The sequence below is a fragment of the Natrix helvetica genome (assembly GCF_964273705.1).
Source record: "Natrix helvetica genome assembly, chromosome: 2".
NCBI classification, from domain to species: domain Eukaryota; kingdom Metazoa; phylum Chordata; class Lepidosauria; order Squamata; family Natricidae; genus Natrix; species Natrix helvetica.
In genome coordinates, this window is record NC_138552.1 from 270,121,808 (window position 1) to 270,146,488 (window position 24,681).

At 40.1% G+C, this 24,681-nt stretch overlaps 2 protein-coding genes across 3 annotated transcripts in view; one reads left to right on the plus strand and one right to left on the minus strand.

The window, feature by feature from the left end:
* Nucleotides 1–1,235: 1,235 nt before the first annotated feature.
* Nucleotides 1,236–23,068, minus strand: HADHB (hydroxyacyl-CoA dehydrogenase trifunctional multienzyme complex subunit beta). 2 transcript variants are annotated; one of them, XM_081943719.1, is made up of 16 exons: nt 22,955–23,068; nt 21,306–21,380; nt 20,749–20,790; nt 20,057–20,153; nt 19,801–19,845; nt 16,849–16,948; nt 12,775–12,862; nt 10,982–11,169; nt 8,946–9,126; nt 7,550–7,671; nt 6,405–6,484; nt 6,238–6,285; nt 4,690–4,777; nt 3,041–3,115; nt 2,583–2,747; nt 1,236–1,745 (listed from the first exon to the last, which is right to left on the minus strand). In XM_081943719.1, exons 2-16 carry the CDS (start codon nt 21,370–21,372, stop codon nt 1,710–1,712), a joined length of 1,422 nt encoding a protein of 473 aa, XP_081799845.1. In that variant the 5' UTR covers nt 21,373–21,380; nt 22,955–23,068; the 3' UTR covers nt 1,236–1,709. The 2 variants fall into 2 exon arrangements, with proteins under 2 accessions (XP_081799845.1, XP_081799846.1); XM_081943720.1 differs by having other exon boundaries at nt 22,992–23,061.
* A 257-nt stretch (nt 23,069–23,325) lies between these two features.
* The window catches only part of HADHA (hydroxyacyl-CoA dehydrogenase trifunctional multienzyme complex subunit alpha), a 34,534-nt gene continuing 33,178 nt past the window's right edge, over nt 23,326–24,681 (plus strand). Inside the window, exon 1 of the mRNA XM_081945926.1 lies at nt 23,326–23,484. Within this exon, the coding sequence (XP_081802052.1) occupies nt 23,400–23,484 (85 nt within the window). The 5' untranslated portion in view covers nt 23,326–23,399. The remainder of the gene's footprint in view (nt 23,485–24,681) is intronic.

Here is a 24,681-nt window from a genome sequence, read left to right on the forward strand (position 1 = left end):
GGCTTCTGAACAGGTGAGAAACCAGTCCTTCCTCTTCTTGTTATCCTTGCATCTCAGTTTTGTGTTCACAGAGCAAGCATGATACTTCGGATTTGGGGCACAGCAATCGAGATCGGCAGTCTGCACAGATTAGCAAGCCCTGATACTAGTATGGGCACTTCTAGTTTGGTTAGCTGGGATTCCAAATAATCACCGGCAAAAGCATTGGGAAAGCCAGTTGACAACTGAGATGCCACAACTTTCATCAGAGGTGGGTTGCTCCTGGTTCAGGAGAACCAATAGTGGTAATTGTATGTGGGTCGCTGAACCGGTAGTGACAGCTGGCTGGCCACGCCCCTGAACCGGCTCGCTCCTATGTTTGCCCTGCCTGGCCTTCGCCATGTACATCCACAAAACTGCCTCCTCCTGCCTACACACAGGTAAGCATTTTTGCTAACCTAGCCCCCCATCCCCACCAGCCAGCATTTCCTGAAGCCACCGGCACTGCAACCCCTCTTCCCTTGGAGCTCCAAGCGGTGGGCGGGGCGGTAAGGTCTCAACAATTTTTCCCCTGGCGGTAAAAAATGCTGAGAGGGATTTCTTGCGGGTGTGTAGGGACTTTGACTTATGACATGTTGGGCCCTTCTCTCAAGCTCAGCCTGGTCATCTCCTACAATAATTTCTTTTTTTAGGACTATTGGAACAAGACATTCAAGACTAGGAGTGAGATGTGTGTGTGTGTGTGGAAGAGCATATTTAATCCTTCCTAAATCTGTGTAACACTGCTTTAATCAGACATTCTGACATGCAACAGTACTTTCATACATCATGCTAAGCCACTGACCTCATTTTCATCCAGCATGGTATAATTCCATCTAATACTTAACTCTGGATATTGGGTTGAAGCTGACCACAGTACTGGTTTTACAGGGACAGGTTACATATATGATAAAATGCAGGTCAGTTTGATTTTCCAGCACCACAGCTACTAACATTTTCCACGCACACACCCCATACTTCCCTGAATGAAGTCTGATAGCTTTTGAAATTGGGAATGGAGGCTGGGTGGGAAGAATTGGTATTAAAATGAAACCTCTTCAAACATTTGAATTGAACAAGATGGTTAAGCAGGCTTGAGCTGTCATTAAAGCAGCAGAAGGGAAAAGCACCAGAAAGCAGATAGCTGAGAAAGTCCAGCTTTTCTGTATCCTAAAACTGGGACAATCTGATAAAAAACAACAACAGTGACACATGTGTTCCAGTCTTCTTTCTCATTTATTAAGGCTGATGTCAGATAAATACTGTTTAGAACATTTAGATTATTTTCCCTTAACAAGAGGTTTTCCTTTTAAAGAAACCTCAAAGCCTTGTTGTCCACTTGAAAACTTAAGAACGATGCTCTTTGCATAGCAAATTTTGCTTTATCGCTCATTACCAGACAACTTTACAGAACGCAGCGTGCCAACTTACAATATTATTCTCATGGTAGGAAAAAGTAGTTAGCTATTGATAAGTGGCAGGAAACCTACATCAACGTAAATATCCAGATAAAACATATGTGGCTTTCTCCATTTACTGTGAAATAATTTTTTTGAAGGCACTAGAAAATATTAACAAAAGCCACCGAGAGTCCTTTGTAGGAAAGTCCAGAGATATATTTTGGAGCATTATTACTACATTCGTTGTCTTGCAGATAACAGGCAAATCCCCTCGTGCCAATTTTCATCTCCTTACTGCGGATAATTCTCAATAACCATTGCATGGCCCTGCAGCAAGAGAAGAAGTGAAATTACTCAACAAGAGAGAAACAAAATTCCCATCCCAAGAAAGAAGAAAGAAAAATGAACATTGGAAAAATAGGATTGCAAAAGGAAACCTTGTCAAGCACAGGGCAACTATGGCTATGCGACATTGAGTGTAGAACCAATTTGTTCTGATGGTTAAAGGACTAGGTTAGAAACCAGGAGACAGTGAATTCTAGTCTTGCCTTAGGCATAAAACCCAGCTGGGTGACTCTCTCTCAGCCCAATACACTGAGTTATTTGTTGTGGGCAAAATAGGAGAAAGGAGTATAGGTAGTCCCCGACTTACAATGATTCATTTAGGGACCGTTCAGCACTGAAAGAAAAAGTGACTTATGTCCAGTTTTCATACTTACGGCCATTGAAGCCATCCCATGGTCATGTGATCAAAATTCGGACATTTGGCAACTGGCATTTCTTAATGACAGTTGCACTGTTCCAGGTCATATGATCACCATTTGTAACTTTTCCAACTGGTTTCTGACAAGCAAAGTCACTTGGGAGGGGGTGGTGGAAGAGCCAGATTCGTTTCACGACCGCATGATTCATTTAACAACTGCAGTGATTCACTTAACAATTGGTAAAAAAAGGTTGTAAAATGGAGCAAAACTCAGGTAACAATTGACTTGCTCAGCAACAGAAGTTTAGGGCTCAATCATGATTGTAAGTTCAGGACAGACCTGTATTAGGTATATTTGCCGCCTTGAGTTATTTATAAAAACAGTAAAGGTGGAATATAAATAAATAAGTAAAAATATAAACAAACAAACAAACATGGGTTGCTCATCGTAGGGTTCCTACCTGTCCTCCGGCAGCACATGCTGCCACTAAGGCATATTGTCCCCCTTCCTTCTTCAACCTGTGGGCAGCTGTGATTACTAAACGGCAGCCGGTAGCACCAAAAGGATGTCCTAAGGACAGGGATCCACCCCAGTTATTAAATTTGTCCAGAGGAGGAGATCCAACCTGTAAGTAGGAAAGCAGTAAATGAGACTTAGGCTCTGAAATATATCATCCAATTTCACCTATGAAAGGAAGAACGTTACAAAACGTAAGCTTGAAAGACCATCAGAGTAGGTAACATATCAACTCAGCTGATGTTTGCCAGATGACTGCTTCAGCCACTGAAACATATTGGAGAAGGAGTAAGCCTGCTCACATGTGGCAAACACTGGACTTCAGGAAGGACAACTATAAACAGGATGTCTCTAAACTTCCACCATGCCCTCTATGAAGTTTCTGGGAGAGGTTAGCCTTACCTTTGACTTTCTGCCCATGTAGTTCTGGGCAAACCAATCTGAATCCATGGCTTTGAGATTTGCTAAAATTTGTCCCTATAATGCAAAGGAAGGGAAAGAGAAGATTCCATTGCAGCAATAATATAGTCAAAATACACATAATCTCCACAATAGAAACATTTATTGTAACTCCAGGAGAATTAACACAAATCAACTAGCTGATAGGGTACTTGAGGTTTTACACATTTCCAAATTAGTATTGCCAAACTTTAATTACAACTGCTGTTTAAAAGTGTTATGTACTTTACTGGTTTCATTCTCACGACCATGTAGAATACCACACTGCAAAAGTAAGCAATCTTGTGACCCATAAGACATTTCCAAAATAGGTGACAATGGACTATGGGGCAAAACAACTGAAATAAACAAAATCACCTATCAAAGTTGTAATAAATGATAAATATGCCAATTTCCAGAGTGGACTCTGTCAACAGATGTCAACAAGGATATTCAATGGATTTGTAGTGTAGCAATTTGAACCCAATGGGAAATGCTACAAGCCCGAATCACTAAGTGAAGACTTCTTGTTAAAACTATCCAGAGTAATTGGACGACAGTATGAATTTACTGGCTTGGCCTGGCCTGTGTGTAAATATCAGAGTGTGACGACCTTGCCCCAAATTTATTTTTAAAAAGTAGACAAAGAAATAGAGGAATCGAGACAGACTTGATGCAATTAACATGCATATAAGAACTGGAGCTTCTATATATGTTGTTTCTTGAGTACTGGAATTAAGAACACGGCCCTACAGTATCCTCACGTCTTTTATTTTATTGTTCTTTCATTCAATTTGAATGAAAAATCTCTTAATGATCTGAATTATGATTTCAGTGATGCTGAAAACTCTAAAGCGTGAGGATTGGGGGGGGGGTATTTAATGTTAGTGTATGCATTGCTTTAACAGGAGTGATTCAAAATTTTGTTGCCTATATAGGCTTTTTTATGCTTAAGATTCTTTCGAAATCTAAATATGGGGCAAATTAACCAATCTGGCTTTCATTTTGGGCGACAGTGGTCCCTGCATGAAGATCTCAGAAGTGATGCCCCTAACTATAAATGGGCCATTGTCTGGTGAAGTCTGAACTGATGAAACATAATTCCATTCTACAGATGGGGGTGAGCAGAAAGAGGCAGCCTGGTTGCCTCTCATGCCTTCATTATATTCACGCCATAAGCTTTACATGGATTAAGCCTGAAGAACCATCTGTCTTGTTGCTAACATTTATAGGAGAGACGTTTCTAAGGATGCTTCCATTCACAGAACTTTGTATGTTAGATGAAAAGCCTTTTCCTGTGTTGTGGAATAGTCTCCCGTAAGATCAGATCCCACACTTATAACTTTTTTAAAAGCTGAAAAGATATTTCTTTTAATTCAGTCTTTTTAGCTGCTTGGAGTAGTGTATTATGCATTTAAGTGACTTTTTAAAACTATTTTTACTTAAATTGTTGAATAGCCACCTTAATTGCAGAAAGGGAGCATTTCAGTTCCCTCTATAACTAATAACTAATCAACCCAAGATTGAAAACTATAATTACTGGTGAAGTAAACAATATAATGAAATGTTTGAACAAAGCTATCTGTGTTGCACATGACTTTAGAAATACTTACTGCAAACGCTTCATGAAATTCAAACACGTCAATGTCTGCCACTGTTAGGCCAGCTTTTTCCAAAACTTTGGGAGTAGCATATGTTGGCCTAAGAGACAAAGAAGCCAAGAGTTGCATTCAGATTCTTCTTCTGGATAGGGGAAAACCTACTGGCTGAGAAAGGCTGCAGCTGCTCAGAAGAACACACCTGCCTGTATCACCATGGTAAGAACACATCCTTTCTTTTTATTTGGCAGAAATAAACAAAACACCTCTCTCTTCCAACTAGCTTGAAGAATTTTCATCCTCCCCTTCTCTGATCTAAAAACTGAATAGAATAAAAACACAATACTTCTATAGTAACTAACGTTTTCTCTCTTGCTGGTGATATAAAAAGCTGTGCAGCGAAGATATGGAAACAGAATGCTTGCTATAAATTCGATATGCTAAAGAGATGAGTGAAAAGCATAAGGACCTACATAAACAAAACAATTTCAGAATTCAGGAGGATTTTACACTATTTCTTACAAGCTGTGGAGACTTGAATTCATGGCTCAGCCATTCAAGTATCAGTTACAAAATGTAAGAATCCAAACTGAGCATGGGTGTTGGTATGTCTGGCCAGTATCCAGCAGCTCAGTATTTATCTACTCCAGGACAGTCAATTCTTTTGACAGGGAAGCATACCCCCTATGCTAAGGTTAGGGGAGAATATGTGGGAGAAGGTAGGCGAGGATTGAGTTCAGCTAGAGAATCTTAGCTGAATGGAACTGATCACAGAAATATGCTGCTACAACTGTCAAATGTCAAGTGATAGATACACTGTGGAAGAGGAGGCACACACACCCTCCCCCATGAAATATTAATGCAGTTGCCAGTCTTGCCAAGAGAAGCTGCCAGTAAATTTTATGTGACAAAAAGAGGGAAATAATTATATTCAAAGGGAATAATACTGTTATGTAATTAGTTGGGAGTCAGGAGTCATATACATATTTGTAGCAAAGGTAGATGTCTAGTGATGTCCAATTTTAGGTGCTCATCTCTGTTTTGGAGCTGAGGAAGCAAGCGTTGTCCAAAGACACTTCCATAGTCATGTGGCCAGTATGACTACACAAGGAGGCACATAAATACTGTCACCTTCCCATCAAAGTGGGATATTTATTTACTCGCATATGCGTGCTTTCAAACTGCTACGTGGGCAGGAGCTGGGACAAGTAACGGGAGCACGGCACTCAGATCTCAAACCCAGGATGACAAATTACCGGCTGAAAGCCCAGCATCTTAAAAGCTGGGCCACCCCACCCCCCACCCCCATTTTTTCAGTACTAAAATAACTCAAATGTTCAGTCAATTTCAGCTCTATGTATTTTTTTAGAATGTGATGCCTAACACACTGCTTTAAGGATCAAATGTGAGCCTCCATCTGAAAAATGCCGCACCTCCCTGCAACAGCTGGGACAGTTGCCTAGGACTAAGAAAGAAGGAATAAAAGTTTTTATAAATAAAATGATTTGGAAAATTGACACATTTCCATTTTCATGGTAAAAGGATTCTAAATTTACAACTTACCCAAGCAGAAGCTGATCTTTTGGGTCTTGGGATACATATACAAAATCCCTAAATTGTATTAAAAAAGAGAGAGAGAGGAGAGATTGGTTACATAGTTATATAGTTAAGAAAATGCCCATGGTCTTATGACTGATGGTGAGAGAAGGGAGGGGAGAGCTTCCATTCACCTGAGGTAGGCCTTTGGTTTGTATCCCATTGCCAAAGCCTTTTCTTCAGACATCAAGAGCATTGCTGATGCTCCATCAGTCTGTGGAAACAATATAAAAATGCCATCAGAATCCAAAAGAAGAATTAAGGTTCACCTCTCTGTCTCTTAATTCAGTTCGCACATTACTGCAGTTATTTAAAAAAAAAAAACTCTCAAAACTGAGCCTAATGCAAAATAAGCCCCCCCCCCCCCCCCCAAAAAAAAGGCAAACCTGAATTTTAAAACTGGTAGCCATGAAAAAGTCTGGAATTAAGATAACCGAAAGGAAAAGAACCAGTTGGGCCCAAGTAAAGCCACGGTGGTGCTGTGGTTAGAGTGCCGTACTGCAGGCTACTTCTGCTGACTGCTGGCTGCCTGCAATTTGGCAGTTCAAATCTCACCAGGCTCAAGGTGGACTCTGCCTTCTATCCTTCCAAGGTCAGTAAAATGAGGAGCCAGATTGGGGGCAACATGCTGACTCTGTAAACCACTTAGAGAGGACTATAAAGCACTGACATATACTGCAGTATATAAGTCTAAGTGCTACTGCTATTGCTAAAGAGTGAGAAGAAAATATAATGGTGAGGGAGGGGAGGAAGGGAGAGGGGAGGAGTTTTGGGGCGCAAAATTTAAAGACCCAAATAATTTAAAAGGTGTTGAACATCCCATATAATGATTGGGTAACAACTGTGGAGTCTTTGATCAGGTCAAGTAAGGAAACATTTGCGAACAGCCAAGATCAGAGAGCACCAAGGACTCCACAGCTCAACTGTGAGCTACATATATTGTCTGGTATTGTATAACGACGTTACACTGGTTTGGAAAATGAGCCATGTGACACTATTTTGGATTTTAGGAAAACAATCTTATTCCTCCCAACATTACTAGGATCATAAATCACCATCAAACCCTGGATAAGTAACAGATACTCATATGCAAGTTTTAGAAGCAACCATAAGCTCTAAAAACAGCCAAAGGTCCTTCGTGAACCAGATTTAAATCAATTTCGCGGTTCATTCTGATTAAAAGCAAATGCCAATCTAAGGTTCCAGCATCTGTGATTATGTTGTATAAGGAGGAAGCTTCAGAATGTATTTTTCAAAGGAAAATGTACAAAGGTGTTACCAGGAAAGAGGAGTTGGCAGCTGTTACAGTCCCATATGGCTTGACAAAAGCAGCTTTCAGTCGACCCATCTGCTCCAATGAAGATGGCCGGATGCCGTTATCCTTCACTACAGTGTCCTTCCCTGAAAGAGTCAAACATGTGAAGAGGCTTAAGGTTCAAGGCATCTGCTGTGTTGAACGTCTACCTGTGAAATTCAACCACCTTCATTTCTGCAATTCATGACTGGGGCCTCTGCTGCTCAGACTCTTAAACACACACAGGTTTTTTCCCACATTCCCTTCCAATGGACCATTTTTTCTCATGTTATTTACTTTCTCTTCTCCTTCTACCTTCAAGATTTCCTAAGATCATTTCTTACTTTGCCTCTCTCTAGGAAACCTTTCCCAACTAGATAGGTCTTCACACATACTAGATTTTAACATCCATAATCCTTAAACAGCACAGCCTCTGGCTGGGATTTGTGGCAATTTAAGTCTAACGCTTGAATGCAGATAGATTGGAGAAAGCTCCCTTTAGATCACTTGGAAATATCACAACCAGAGACTCTTAAGAATACAGCAGCTCATCCAGTGGTAAGATTTATGGTCAAAGTCATGCACCTAGCTGAGGACTTTGTGTCAGCCAATTATAGCTGGTGGTGGCATCATTAATATCAATTCCTGTAGTATATTACATTATGGGTATAATCCATAATCATTTTGCAGGATGACAACCTGTCTTAGGAAAACGAATTTGCATTATTATAAAAAACAGAAAAAGAAGACTAGTTGTACCATGTTACAATCTAACACTAGGAAGGACTTTGGCCAAATACTCTTGAGAACATGAAAGAGTTCTGGATATTTGAGGCCCATCTGACCGACTGACTTACTACTACCATTTTAATGGGAGGCATTCAGTCAATATTTTGATCAGAGATAATGGATGCTTGTTTTTTAAATTTGTTATTAAATCTGATGAAGCTTACATATCTTAACAAACATTTGCTATTATCTAAACACAAAACGCACTTTGCTACTTCTAAATACGTACTTTTAAGGAGAATACTTAAAATTATCCCAAATAAAATAAGGTATCAGCAAGTTTTCACTTTCCTTGTTTGCTATATGGATGTGGCTGAACATATGCAAGAATTAGGCACAGGTAAGGCATATGTTTCGATCTTAACTCATCCACTGAAGAAATCTATGAACTAGGAAGAACGGAAGAATAAGACAGAAGGAGAGAAAAAACTAGTATCTGTAAAAACACGTTTTTGTCTCCTCTCTCTTATCATTAAGAGCTCTCTTTCTTTATTCAGCATCTAATCCCAAAGCCATACCAAGAGAAAAATATTTCCACATCCCTCTGGTGTGTGGAACCATTTCCACAGATTCCTCTCAACAGGCATTTTACCTGGCACTTTGAATGCTACCACATCTGTGAGAAGGGATTCATCTTGTGCTTTCTTGGCTAGAGTGTGTGAGCGGAGAGCAAATTCATCTTGCTCCAAACGTGATATAGCAAATGCAGCTGCCAGGCGATCTGCTGAATGACCCATGGTCTCACTGGTGGAAAATTCTGCCACTGCAGGGAGCTATAATTATTGAAAAAATATCATGTGAAGATTAGTTTCCCTCAACTCAGTGCAGACAGCTCCATAATCTAACAGCTGAAAGTAAATCTACAGGATTTAGCAGTGTAAAATATGTACTGTAACACTGGTGTGCAGTGGCTCACCTTTTGCCATCTCTTGTTTAATCTAGTCCTCCTAAGCTGCTTTACCTACAAACTTGGTCATGACTTTTTCCTCCCTCAACCTACTTTTTCTTTCAGCAAAGGAATCAGCCTCATTTTGCTCTATTATGTAATGAGTTTCTCAAGCCTTAGAAAAAGAATGACAGCTTGCAAAGAATGAAAAGAACATCTGCACATTTTTTCTTTACTAGGTAGCCAACTCTCCAGTAAGTTAGCGAATGTTCAGCAAAAGATCAATAAAGTTAGAAATAAATTAAATGCTAAACTAAATATAGCAAGTCTCCATGTTTTTTGTAACAAATCTCTTTCACTTTCCAATAAATCTGGTTAAAGAAGCCTATACAAGGATCTTGGGGAAGATTCGTGAACAACTGCTAAGGGCTTGATATAATACATCTTTTCTAACATGCAGGTATTATTCTACTCTCAGAATTCTCATACTGGCTGACATGATATTGACTACTTGAACCCTTGACAACTTCTTGGAAGCCGTACGGGTCTGGATGGATGACAACCGACTCAAACTCAACCCCTCCAAGACGGAGTGGCTGTGGCTTCCGCCCCCCCCGGTTCAACCAGTTGCTTCCATCTCTGGCCATCGGGGGCGAGCAACTGGCCCCCATGGAACGGGCGCGCAATTTGGGCGGCCTCCTGGATGCCCGGCTGTCCATGGATGACCATGTAACAGCCGTGGCAAGGGGGGCGTTCCACCAGGTCCGCCTGGTGCGTCAATTGCGCCCCTTATTGGACCGGGATGCCTTGCGCACAGTCACCCATGCGCTGGTGACGTCTCGCCTGGACTACTGCAATGCTCTCTACATGGGGCTTCCCTTGAGATGCACTCGGAGACTACAGTTGGTCCAGAATGCGGCCGCGCGGGTGATTATGGGGAGGACTAGGCACTCCCATGTAACACCTCTCCTGCGCGAGCTGCACTGGCTTCCTGTGGTCTATCGGGTGCGTTTCAAGGTTTTGATTACGATCTTTAAAGCGCTCCATGGCTCAGGACCTAGTTACTTGCGGGATCGCATCCTGCCCCATACATCCCTACGACCAATCCGCTCACACAGAGAGGGACTTCTCCGGGTGCCGTCCGCTAAACAGTGTCGGGGGGCGACACCCAGGAGCAGGGCCTTCTCTGTGATGGGCCCAGCCCTGTGGAATGACCTCCCCCTTGACATCAGGATTACTTCCGATCTCCGCTCCTTCCGTGTAAAGCTCAAGACCCACCTCTTTCAATTATCTGGCCTGGCTCAACCGTAGTTTATCCTATTCCTCCTGACAGTCCTTTTTAAATTGTATTATTATTAGGTATTTTTAATGGCTAATTTTTTATTATTATTAATGTGATGTATATTTAATTATTACCTCCTCCTTGTATGTATATGTATGTATGTGTGTGTATCTGTATGTTTATATGTATGTATGTATATTTTTATTGTACGCCGCCCCGAGTCCCTTGCGGAGAGGGAGCGGCTAACAAATTAAATTATTATTATTATTATTATTCTTTTATAATTGCTTTCTAGACCAAAGTTAATGGAAGTTGAAGATGTAGCACCTAGGGAACAGACAGAGTCAGCAACCATTTTTGGCTACAATGTGTCTCTAGCTCATTATTCTATTTATCCTTGCTCATTTTCTGAATTGGTATCTTAGGCAGGCAGTGAAATGAAATCTATTTACTGCTTTACCTCAGGGGCAAAGTAATCAGGACGGATTCTGGAGATCAGAGATAACTTCTGGCCCAATCCTTTTGCTCTTGAAAATCCAAGCAAAGTCTTCCTCATCTTCCGACTATGTCTGATAGGAACATCGGACATCAATTCAACACCACCAGCAACTACCACATCCATCTGGCCACTTGCGATGAGGCTATATGCTATAAAAATCAGAAGGCACATACATGACCGTTTCTATATGACTGATCAGTTTCCTGACTGAAAAAAATCCCTTCAATTACTTTTTTATGTTCTTCAGAATTGGCCATTTCTCACCCTTGTACTTCATGCATATCATGGAACTTTTCAAGCAGATGATGAGGGACAATTAATACAGTCAAAGAGATAAGGATTCAATAGATAACAATTCTTTCCTAAAGTATTTTTTTAAAGTCACTTTAAAAGCTCAACTTTACAAATCCAATTGGCTTTCCACTTTATATGACTCTAGATATACATTTACATTTTTAAATCTTGGTGTCTTCATGTGCTCTGTTTATTTGCATACTATCTTTTGCCTATCTACCAAATTTAAATATTTATCCAGTTTATAAAGGGGCTGGGTAAAATCTGTTATACATCTTATTAGAATTAGGCATGTGAAAATTAAAACACAAATCAAGAATGAAATTCTCTGAAGCAATTTACATTATTTTATTCTGGACTGTAACCTCCATGTTCTTAGCATTTTAAAAGTAGAAATAGATTTATTTTTCAAGAGATAGCCTCTGTTGAATAAAACAGATGACAATCAGCTGCCACGTGGCAGATTACTGAGGACATTTCAGGCTTCATTCTTTATTCTTTGCCCTCCTGATAAAATTTGGTGCAAAACTCCAGGAATTTGTAACCAAAACTAATACTTTATTTTTTACTGTAAAACCAAGCAGATCACTTGCTAATATACCATAAAATATCCAAACACCTTCCAGAGGGTAAATTCTACTTTTCTTTCATCTCTGAGTTAGAATATTTATCTATTTATTATTAAACTTCGATGCCACCCATCTTGCCGAGACAAATCTGGACAGCCTAGAGTCATACAATTAAAATACCACATAAAACATTAAAACGATAAATAAGAACCAAACATTTAAAACTCAGATAAAACTCAATTAACCAAGTATACATGGGGAGGAGGTGGGGTCTGACTAATATATTAATCACCTCCAAGTTGCCCCTTTCCCATTGGGGTCCCAGGCCAGTTGGCAGAGCCTGGTTCTCAAGCTTTTTCAGAAGGCCAGAAAGGTGGGTACAGATATCACTGGAGGCTGGGGGGGGGGGGAGCACTAGATGTTCCAGAGGGCGGGCATCAGGGCAGAAAAGGCTCTTCTCCTGGATCCCGCCAGCTGAAATTCTCTGACTGACAGGGTCCATGTGCCTCTTTTGCTGGCATGGATGGGGCAGGCTAATCCCATCAGCATGAGCAGGTTCCTCAGATAATCTGGATCTATGCCACGAAGGACTTTTTAGGTGATAACCAACACCTTAAATTGGACCTGGAAGCAAACTGGCAACCAGTGCAGCTCGCAGAACAGTGAACAGTGATGTAACATGGGCTGCCCTAGGGGCCACAATAACTGCTCATCCAACTGGTTCTACACCACCCGAAACTTCCCGAGACTCGTGAAGGGTGGCCAAATGTAGAGCATGTTGCAACAGTCCAATATTAAGAGGCAATAAATTCTACTGGAGAAATACATTTTCCTGCATGTTCACAGCCTATTTATATATGGTCCTTACTTAAACAAGTAAGGATAACATACCAGTTGTCATTGCCTGGTTGGAAGATATGCAAGCCATGGTGACAGTGTGAGCAGGAGTTTTGTCAGAGAAGCCAGCTCCCAAAGCAGCCTACATAAAAGTCAGAAAGCAAATCAGAATATTGAGAGATGTCTAATTTCTACAATTCTTACAATACAATACATTGCAGTCCAGAATTCCAGCGTAGCAGGTTTTGTAAGAAACTTGCAGAGAAACTCAGGTCAAGAGATTTTATCTTATTGGTGTAGTCAATGACTGGATAAAGATAGCAATAGCACTTAGACTTATATGCTGCTTTATAGCTTTCTTTAAGTGGTTTACCAGGTCAGCATATTGCCCCCAAAAATCTGGGTCCTCATTTTACTGACCTCGGAAGGATGGAAGGCTGAGTCAAACTTGAGCCCATCAGGATTGAACTCCTGGCTGTGGGCAGAAAATGCAGAGCAAGACTGCATTCTAACTACTGCACTACGAGGGCGCTAGTAGAAGCCTTTTGCTCGTCAAACTTTTTATAGTCAACAACTAATTCAATAAGGTTTGTTTCTGTTCAACCAATATTAAATAAACATTTTTTGTTTGATCAGTATTAAAGAGCATTTTAAAAGGATATAACCAGGGCCCCTGCTTGTCAATTATAATCACTCTTTGCATTGCAATTTTCAGTTTATTGAAAACAGAATGGTTCGTTCACATCTCACACTAAGTCATAATTTGTGATTTTGCCTTAGCCTCTTTGGCAAACCCAGCTAATTTACTCAAACCAGGGTTAAACCCAAAATGGCATATAAAACGTGTGAATCCAAATCACCAAATGTAACAAACAAGCTCAGCCTACAGCAACCACAGGTTAAGAAATTCATTTATTTGCAACAGCCATGTAGTCAATTCCACAAATCAGAGTCAAAAGTTCTTGGCTAGCTGTCTGCCTCTGCTTACAAATATATGCATAAAATTGCTCGGGAGGCTTTGGGCCTAACTGCAAAGGCACCATATCTAAGAGACACTTTACACATTTTAACTAGCATGGTAGTAATCCTAGAGTTGCCAGGAAAAGTACTGAAAACTAGCCTTCCAATGAGATCACTGGGACTTGCAAGCAGTGAATATTTTCCTATTTATATATTTCTGCCTCAATAACACCAGGGAAAAGGCTGTCCCAGGTCGTCACCTAATTGTACAGTGGCCAGAATGCCAAGGTAATTTTTATCTGGAAAATGTAACCTGAATCTTATTTTTTCCACACATGAGATAAAGTTCTCTCAGAGACATTGTACTTATTCTGGGAACTATGAAGAGAGAATGCATCACAAATGCCTCTCTGCTCTCAGTTAAACGGTGAGGGGGGGGGGGTGCTGCTGAATGGAAAATATGGCAAGGCATAGCAAAGACAGATAGCTCAGTCGAGGGAGCAAAAGCTTCGTCCCAGGCCCGCCTCTGCTTAAGACGCTCTTAGGAAGCAGGACTTCAAATGGCCAGGATCAGTATGAAAACTTGAAAAACAGGGAATAGACGAATATTCAGAGGTAGAATGTTCTAGAAAGACTAATGCAATGCTCCAATTTAATCAATCTTGGTTTCTATGATTCAGCAGTAAGACGTCTAAATAAGGTATCCTTGGTTACACAATATCACACAACATTGCTTCACTGACACAAAGCCAACTGGGGTAAAGTTCAGCATGAACGTTAAAATGAAGGTACTTGCTCAGGCGGAGAATCAGACAAGCCAAAACTGGTGACAGGTGACGCAACACAGAGGGGAAATGAAAGCAGTAACCTGTTACTATGATGTCTAACTGCTAAAAATGGCCACTTTGGGGCTCTTAATATTAAAACGTCATTCAGCTGCCTGCTTAGTTTTTGAAAAGCAAACATGAATACTCTTGCAGTTGTCAGAAATGGGAGATGATTGACATGCTTAAGGTTTATGAGCAGAACAAATAATAAATAAAGGCTTGCCAACAAGTTAAAGGGCAAGTCCAGCATTCAAAGCCACGAAAGCCGGCAGCAAAACTAGGTAAAATCAAACTGTAGAAAAAAGGTTGATATCTGTGAGTGTGCATACATAAGAAATTACTTAATCCTAAAGAATTGGACTTCGTCCTTTTCAGGTAGCGAGTTAATAATCAACAAACCTTACACTCTCAACTTCACTTCATTTGGGCTCTCAGTGGTTTTTTGCACATAGGAGCTGCAGACAAGCAAATGTGCTTTCAGTAATTATTTGGGGGGGGGGGGCTGGGAGTGCCTTTGAATTAATATTGACTCCTGACTAATCCTTACAATTTTCTTGGCCAGATTTTTGGGGAACTGATTTGCTATTGTCTTCTTCCTAGAGCTAGGTATGATTGGCCCAAAGCATAAAATGATATATCTTCATGAGCATTGCCAAGTCTATGTTTGTAATTACAATGACGAAGTAATACTTTGCAATTCAAAGCTGAGTATGCCTTGAAAACAATATTTTACTTCTGTAAGCTGACCAGAATTGCCATCAGTGAGTTTGGGCAGCCATGTAAATTTTCTTAATAAATATTTAAAAAGTGCTTCAGACTTGCCCAACTCTGTCCTTTAAATTGGCCTGTCATTTTCATGCTTCTAAATACCAAAAACAAACAAACAAGCACAGCTCTGCCTGCCTGCCTTAAGGGTTACATTGACTGTAATAAGTGGATTTCTTACAGGAGTCACCTCCTTTTTTTAGGTGACTAGGAAGATCAGCAGCAGGAAAGCACTGGAAAAAATAGGATGAGAGTCCTATAGGAAAATGGCAAAGGTGGGGAAATGATAGGTGGTCCATGGTAAGTGGGACAGCAAGAAGTTTGGTGGCAGCAGTTAGAAAGTACCATGTATTAGGCTTCTAGCATAGAAAGTGACAGAAGGCAGAGGGGGCTCTGGTCTGGGGCAGATGGTGAGAGAAACTGGCAGATACAGCATCAAGCCTTGCAGGTTTTAAAAAACAGGAAGCAGAAAGAGACATTCCTTCATGTGCATCAAGTCTATAAAATGACAGGCAGGCTTTTTAATGCATGCCCAAAACGTGGAAGTATGTTTTAATGTTTAGAATGACTTGATACTTAGAAAGTAAATCAGATATAAAATTCCATTTGGAAACCATTTATAGGCTACAATTTTAAACATGGAAATGCACCACATTCAAAATTATGATTTCAGAGGTTATATTCTAACTTAATATATAATCTATCATTTTTACTGGTTGATATATTTTTTATAGTTTTCTGTAGTTTTTCTATCTTTTTTAAATTTTTGAGTGTTAGCCAAAGACTTAAAACCAAATCTAATCATAGATGTTTTGATTAGAAAATGGATATGAAATGTTTTATTGTGTTATAAGTTTTAAATAAGGCATTACAGCATATTTGTGATATATGTTACACTTTATTCAGCCTTCTTTTATTGTTTATATTTATCTATATCATCTATTTTTACAATCTTTTAAACACATACTCATGTTTTTTTCTAATTTAACAAACTGCAGTTTAACAGATACCCATTTCCCCAAATGGCACCATTCAATGAAAATTCTATTGCAGGATCCAATCTGGGTCAGTCACTGAGACAAGAGCTTTAGTTTTCCAAGCTTTCTTGGGCTCCAGCATGAGTCTGAAAGAAGACTAAGCCTCTGGCTCGGGTGACAACCCAGTTTGGATCCTGCAACATTATCCTAGGACAGGCATATTTGCCTTCATTCGCAAAGGTTTTATTGTATTTCAAGATTGCAGAAAGAGGTACATCTCCATTTTTAAGTCATAGAAGCCAGATTCCATTCATCTCTATTCATATCCCCCCAACCAAAGGTGGGATTCACTTACTGTTACTACTGGTTCGCCCAGCACCGTAAATGTGAGCGTGTATGCGTGCATGCATGCATGCACCATCACGCACCATCCGTGCGGCATCACAAAACACAGCAATATAAGACGGGATTGCTCCCGGGCGGATGGGCAGGCCCACCCGCAGGTCACCACTACCGGTTCACCCAAACCGGTCCTAACCGGCTGAATACCACCTCTGCCCCTATCCCATGTCTTGTGATTTTTCTATTGTTTAACATACCTCTCTGGCGACATTACTTGTTTTCACTTCTTGGATAACAGTGCCTAACATAATATACTCAATAGCTTCCTTAGGCACATCAGTCCGATACAGCAGGCCTCTGAGGGAACAAATCAGAGAAAGAGGGCACTTCAATGTCAAATCAAGAGTGTTTTTATAAATCATAACAGAGATGACAAGAGGGGATTGAATACATGCCTTAAGACAGTGCTTCTCAATTATTTTCTGTCATGCCTCCCTAGGAAGAAGAAAACATTTCGCGCCCCCCGCGCGACTGTAAATAGTATCATTTGTCTATAAAATTGTTATAAGTACACCTCTGCATAACACTGTATCCTTATTAACGTATAAGAGAATAAAAAAAGAAAGAAATGTGGATCAATTTACAACAAAGAATAGCTTTATTAACTGTAGCAGAAAAGATTTAAAGGAGCACAGCTAGAACATATACATACATATATTTATATATAGAGTATCACAGAAGTGAGTACACCCCTTAACATTTTGTAAATATTTAAGTATACTTAAATATTTACAAAATGTTAAGGGGTGTACTCACTTCTGTGATAACACTGAAGAAATGACACTTGTATGTGCATGTATACACACACAAACACACACATATATATCCTGCACGCAGTGATTTCTAGAAACAACACCTGCTGTCTCAGTGGGAAAGACCCACGCATCCCAGATGTGAAGACTGTCCAAGTGGTCCTTAAGATGACCGCCGACTTAGGGAGGGAGGGAGCCACAGAGGCGGGGCTCAAAGGGAAGGAGAGCGGGATAAAACACCGGAGCACTCTAAGCTTTGGAAACTCTCGCCTTTCCTTACCACGGAGCCTTGGAAACTCTCCAAACAGAGACGCATCCGGTCGGAAGAAGGAGAAAGAGAAGGGGCGGCTGAGGGAAGAGAGACGCGGGCGGGCTCAGCGATCCTGACGGACAATCCCTGCCGCCAGGGCGGAATAAAAGGGGGCAGAGGAGACGCACCAGAGCGCCCGCTCCGATCCTGACCCGGCTTCGAGCCCCCATTACGGAGCCTCGCGCCCCCCCTGGGGGGCGCGCCCCACAATTTGAGAAGCACTGCCTTAAGAGGACAGAATGAAGCAATTTGATTATTCAGTCTGAAGAAAAGAAGGTTATAGTTTGGCAAGATTCTGTCCATTAAGCAGACATTTTAATCACTTCTGGTTTTCAACCTTCTAAATGCCGCGACCCTTTAATACAGTTCTTCATGTTGTGGTGACCCCCAACCATCAAATTGGTGTCTTGGTTCCTAAGACCATCGAAAATATATGTTTTCCGATGGTCTTAGGCGACCCCTGTGAGAAGGTCATTCGACCCCCCTATGGGGTCCCGATCCACAGGTTGAGAACCGCTGATCTATAGTATGAGAGTCACTCTGATGTTGTGGTTAAGGCAGGCTAGAAACGAAGAGATTGCACATGAAGCCAGTTGGATGACCTTGGGCCAGTCATTCCCTCACACCCTAGGAAGAAGGCAATGGTAAACTACTTCTAAAAAACCTTACCAAGAAAACTGCAGGGACATAGCCAGGCAGTCTCTGAGAATCAGATAGCAAATTGGCTCTCCAAACATTTCCAAAACTCCTGACCCAAATTTTGTTATATGCTAATGGAAGTAATCTGCTGAATCTAGATAGTCAACAGAAATCGCGACAGGATTCTTGTTATTGCTCTTTTGTGTGTAAGTGATTAAATTATCTTGGGTACTATTTAATTCTGGAAATTATCAAAGAACAGGCAGATTTCAAAATACTCTTCCCTCATTAAATGCTTCCCAGATTGAGCCAAGAGGTTATCTTGGAAATAGATAGAGTCATACTTTGCTACAGCCTGTGCAGCTCATAGTCCACCTTGCTTTGTATTTAAGCAAAGTATAAACATAGCCCTTGAATTAAAATATGATTCTACATGGCATTACAACTATAAATCCTATGTTTTATTACTGGGAAAAGAGTCATTTTCATTCTATGAGCTAAGTCACAAGGTGATTTCTAGGGCAATGCTTTAGATCTGATTGGGGGAAAATGGTTCAGAATGCAAGAAAAGGTGAATGCAGTAAATTCCTGCAATTCATTGGAGAAGCTACCTCTATTCTAAGGACTTGGTGGCAGTTTCAGTTCATTCAACTTTAATGAATCCAGGGAGAAGCTGTATTCCTGCTCTTGGGAAAAGTACTTCTTCCCAATTGAATCCAAAGTATTGCAAAACCCCAAAACATTTAGGACATTTCTATCTCAGATTCTTCTTTAAATTCACATGCAAGTGTTTTACTTAAGATAAAGACAAATCTAAAGAAAAACATAGAAAAGAAAAAAAAGGTGCAAGGTAAGAAAAAACCCCAAAAGGTATACAATATAGTGAACTCTGAACTTATCTTTAACAGATAATTACAATCTTATAGTTTTCTTTCCCTTATAATCTTCTTCCTCTTTTTCAAACAAATCCCTTTAGCCCTTCATATTATTTTTCTTCTTTCAGCAAAAGCTCCATATAAGATAACAGACCACCTGGAGACTGGGAATTCTAGTCCCACCTTAAGCACAAAAGCAGCTGGATAACTTTAGACCAGTCACTCACTCAGCCCAACCCACTTCACAGGGCTGTTGTGAGGAAAAGAGGAAGTACTGTTAGACATGCTCGCTACCTTGACTTATTTATAAAAACAATAAAGGTGGGATATAAAAAAAGATGAAAGAATTCAAAGTACATTAGGAAGACAACAGGGTGAATTATTCTCATCTATATTTATTGGGAGTAAGAATGGCAACATTCTACTGATTGCAAAAGAAGAGTAGTTTGATAAAACAAGAAAGAAGAAAAGACACTTCAGGCACAAAAAACAAAGGAGAACAACATCCCTAAACAACTCTCTGTGAACTAAATCACAACCAAACTGCCCCACTTCTATTTATTTACTACTTACGTCAGTGCTGCCCTGGCCAAGTCATGTGGCATTAAATCCGCATACCTGAAGATTAGAAGAGAAAGAAAAAAATACCTCCTCATTAATTCCTGAACAATATACTTTTGTTTTACTAACTGCACTTTAAGCTGAAAAAGAAATTACACTATCTTTAAATTTGGCCGTTTCTCTGTTAACGTTATTTATATCTCTTCTTCCCCAAAGTGCCCAAGAGATTTTATAAATTATTTTTATAAAAGGAAGATTTAATACTCACGAGGTCCCAGACTGCAAAAATGGAATGCGAACACCATCCACCACTACAATATTCTTCATCCCATTTTTACCTAAGGTTTTCTTACTTTTGGGCTGAACTGCAGTAATAATAATAATAATAATAATAATAATAATAATAATAATAATAATAATAATAATAATAATAATAATAATAATAATAATAATAATAATAATAATTGTTACTAGAAAAACTAGTAGAACTAGAACAAGAATTATCACAAAATCTTTGAAAACCAAAGCATTTCTTTATTTGTTGCTATTGTTTAGAAAAGAGATTAAAATAATTTTTACACTAGGATGAGATCAGTAGAGTTTATGAGGTTTGTCTAAAAACATCCAAAGCTCACAATTTATTTTTTCTATTTAATAATGTTAAGATATTTATTGTTTGATTTTTCCTTCTGTAGTTTTCAATGAAGTATGAATAAACATCAAAACTAGAACCACAGAACTTCAACACTTTTAAAAATATATTTGCGTGTGTAATACACACAGGCACATAAGAAGAGTCATACTAGCAGAATATGTTTCCTATAGATTATAGTACTTTCATAACAAGTTTTGGATTTAATTTATGTAACCTCAGATATTTTATATCCTATTTTATGAGACAGCATAGGAGTGCAAGTACAATAGAGATGTGCAGTCAGATTATTCATATTTTTTCTGTACCTGTTGCGAATAACTGGGATGAACAGCTGAAAGATCTCAAAGCTGAAATGTTAAGAAAATCAAAATATAACAACATAGGTAAAATAGACAACAATGTTATTCAGACATAAAAATGAAGCAAATTTCTCATAACCTTCTAACTAATAATGAGCCAAGAGGATCAGAGAGAATGTACTGTGACATTGAGAACACAAAAGCAAAAAATGAATAATATGATAGGGTTATGGCAGGGGTGTCCAAACTTGGCAACTTTAAGACTTGTGGACTTCAACTCCCAGAATTCAACTCCTAAGACTTGTGGACTTCAACTCCCAGCAGAGCTGGCTGGGGAATTCTGGGAGTTGAAGTCCACAAGTCTTAAAGTTCCCAAGTTTGGACACCCCTGGGTTATGGTATCTTAATATGATAGTCGCTGCATCAGAAATAGAGCAATGAAACTCACAAAAAGACAATGAACTACTTTAACTAAAACGAACCTTTATGTAACATGCCAGCATATAAATCCAGTAACTAATCATACATTGGGTATTTTGATTATCTAAAGGAAAAAAACTTACAGGATTTGGTTGCCCGTGGAATGATGGTAGGAAGAATTTTCATGCCACAAGTCAACAAGGATGCCATTTTGAAGCCTGAAACCGGAAGAAGAGATTGCTGTCATTTGTCTTAGTTAGCTTGTTCTTCTTCTTATTGTTGTGTCATATCCATCACTGGATGTTGGCGATCATGTTGGCGATCCTAGTTAGCTTGTTAACAGTAACTATTGTGGGCATAGGGCCCAGTTCACAGGTTTATTCAAAGTAGCTAAACTCATGCTTCCTCATCTAGTTTCCAAAAAACACTGGGAAGTTTTCAAGCAGCAAGGCATAAGCAGAAACCATAATTTTATTTTATTAATAACAGATAATACAAAGTAGATAAATTACTTATTTTATTCTGGAACTTTGTTAACTTTGGTTAACCAAATTTGCAATCTGGTAAGTATAATTCTTGCTTTAATGCTTCCATAAAGGTTTTGCTAGACTTTGAAAAGATATTCTTTCAAATGCTTTGTACTACCGTATCTTATCATCTATCTTCTCTTACATTTCCCAGTTTATATATGTCCAGCTCATTTGATTAAATATTACTGTAATATTATGGTTTTGGAGATGAGCTCCAAAAAGGAGAATCAGCATAGTGTAGCAATTCAGATGCTGAACTGGAATCAGAAAGAATGAGATTTAAATTCACATTCAGCTGTTATGTAATTTCATTGTGTGACTTTCCACTTAGAGATACAAGAACAACTGATTCAACCTGCTGCATGAAATGAAATTGGAAAAAAAGTTTTGAAGAACTATTATGTACAAATACTTTGTATCTGGAAGAATGCAGGATATATACAGGATCAATCACATAATATCAAAAGTCAACCACTGAGTCTCTTTTCTACTATGAACTGCAATTATGATATGGAAAATCAAAATACCCTATTATATATGATATTTTAATTATCTTTGTCATTACAGTTTAATAATATAAAGGTAAAGGTTCCCCTCGCGCATATGTGCTAGTCAAAAACAAAAATACAAAATCAGTACAAAAAAGTATAACAAACAAAAGTATAAAACAAACTATAAACAAAAGGGGGGAAAGGAAAATGATAAACAATAAGCAAAAAAGAGAGAGATTTGATATATCAAACATTAAACAATATATGAAGACTTCAAATTTAAAAGAGAATAAACCTTTGTAGTAAAATGTAATGATATTTGCCTGCTTTAGAAAAATGTAAATATTATATTATAACAGTGTTTCCTAAGTACAATGGGCAATTTAATTATCTAAATACATATCTTAAGCATGCCATATTGCTATTATGCTTGCACAGTATTGGGACATTTCTTCCTTAAGAAACTTTGCATCGTATGTACTTTCAGGTCATACACAAGCTACTTTTGCTCATGAGGATTACCCTGCCTCAACTTTCTCTTATTAATCCCATTACATGCAAAAAGCAGGATGTGCAATATAAGGCAGCTATATAAAACTAGATAGATCGGTAACTGGGCATATCGATGCATCATCCTTAATGTTTCCGTCCATTGCCCCTATCGCGTCTCTTCCCTCCACGAAGAACACACGCAGGAAAGCAAATCCTCCCACCGCCTAATCCCCCCCTCTCGCCCTTCCTTCAACCCGCTTGGGAATTAGAATCGCCCACCTTGGGGGACCGCGAAAAACAAGGCAGATTAGCTCACCGCCGGCAACAACCCTCCACCACAGGCTGGAAACAATCAGCCCCGCCCCCTTACCCGCCCAAGGGCGCCAGTACACGTGAAGGCCCTCCCTTGTCGACATTAACCGGCGTTTGCCGTAGCCGCCTAACACCCACCCACCCCGTTCCAACATTTTTCTTTCCACAAAACAAATATTGAAGAAGTGTTTTACAAAACAGAGAATGTGAGAGAAACGTGCCCTTCGGAATCACCGCGGGAGCATCTGCCGCGTCATATTTGTGAACAGGCAAATCAGGGGACGGCTTACTTTAAGTAAATGAGGGCGACGGAGGGGAAGGGAAAGCCCCCATCGGCTTTTCCACGCCCCTGTCGCCTTCCTTCGCTTCTTTCAATCTTCGCTTGCTTGACCGACCTCCCCGCTGGGATAAGATGGCGGCCGCTGTCAGGGCTATCGGGAGCTTGACGCGCTTCACGGCCGCTGCCAAGTATTGCTCGAGGCGGAGCAGCCTCTTAGGTGAGAAAGGCTGGAAGGGAAAGGTTCATGCTCTCGGTTAATTGAGATGGGAATAGGAGGAAGAGCACAGACGTTTCATTTTGTAGGGTAAGGGAGGAAGGAAGGAAGGAAGGGGGCGTTACTAGGTTTACTCATGGTTTAAGCTGGCACCAGATTATGCTCTTCCTTTATGCTTGCTTCTCTCCATTTAATGGGAAGTGGTCAAAGAGATCATTTAGACTACTTCACTCCAGCGTGCCTTTTATCTCGATCTTCTAAGTCAGCCCGTTGAGCCTGGAGGCATCTTTGAAATATTTTTCAGGCCTCGGGGAACTCCTTGCATATTTAGGCTCAAATATAAGCAGAACTTACAAAATTATTATAGTCGTTTCATGCACTTCGTTCTCTAAATCCAGTTTCTCCTTTCTTGCTGCTCCTCTGTTTCCACCTCCTCTCCCAAGGACCCTTTTGCAAAACTAGAGGGGGGTTGAGGCCTTGCAACATCAAATACCCCCTCCCCTTAATATTTAGACTCCTCTCGACCTCTCCTGAATTCTTGGCACTTGATGCCCAATCCTCCAGCATCACCACAGCTTTTCTTCCCCCCACCCTCTTTATGGGTGGTTCCTGCTTCCCCAGATGCACAGCAGATGTTGCCAGTTGGGCTTTTTTCCTGCCCATTTGGACTTGATTTTGGAGATCAGTTGCAGGGAAATTGTGGCATTTGTGGGTTGCATTTTTGAAGCTATTTGGGGCTAGTTTTAAAGTGGCGTACAATTTGGGGATTATATATCAAGCTGTCATATTTGGAGAATGCAGCTCAGGGACACAGATGACATTGGCTCACTGAGTTGGACCCGTCAGGCTAGCCATCTCCTGCTGCACCACCAGCCCTGCAAATCCAGCTTCTCCTTTATCTAACCCCCCCTTCCCCTTTCCATCTCCTTTCCCAAGGATCCTTCTGCAGAACTAGAGAGGGATTCACACCTTGCAGCCTTCCCTAAATAGTTGGACTCCTCAACTTCCTGAACTTTTGACACCCTGATGCTAAATACTACGCACACATACACACACACATGCGCACACACACACACACACCCTTTTCCTATTACCCTGTTCCCCCCACTTTGTGGGTGTTTCCTTTTGTCGCTGCTGTCCGGGCCAGTCCAGCCCCAGATCTCCTGCACCCACTCTGAGATGGAGCTTCCTGGGCTGATG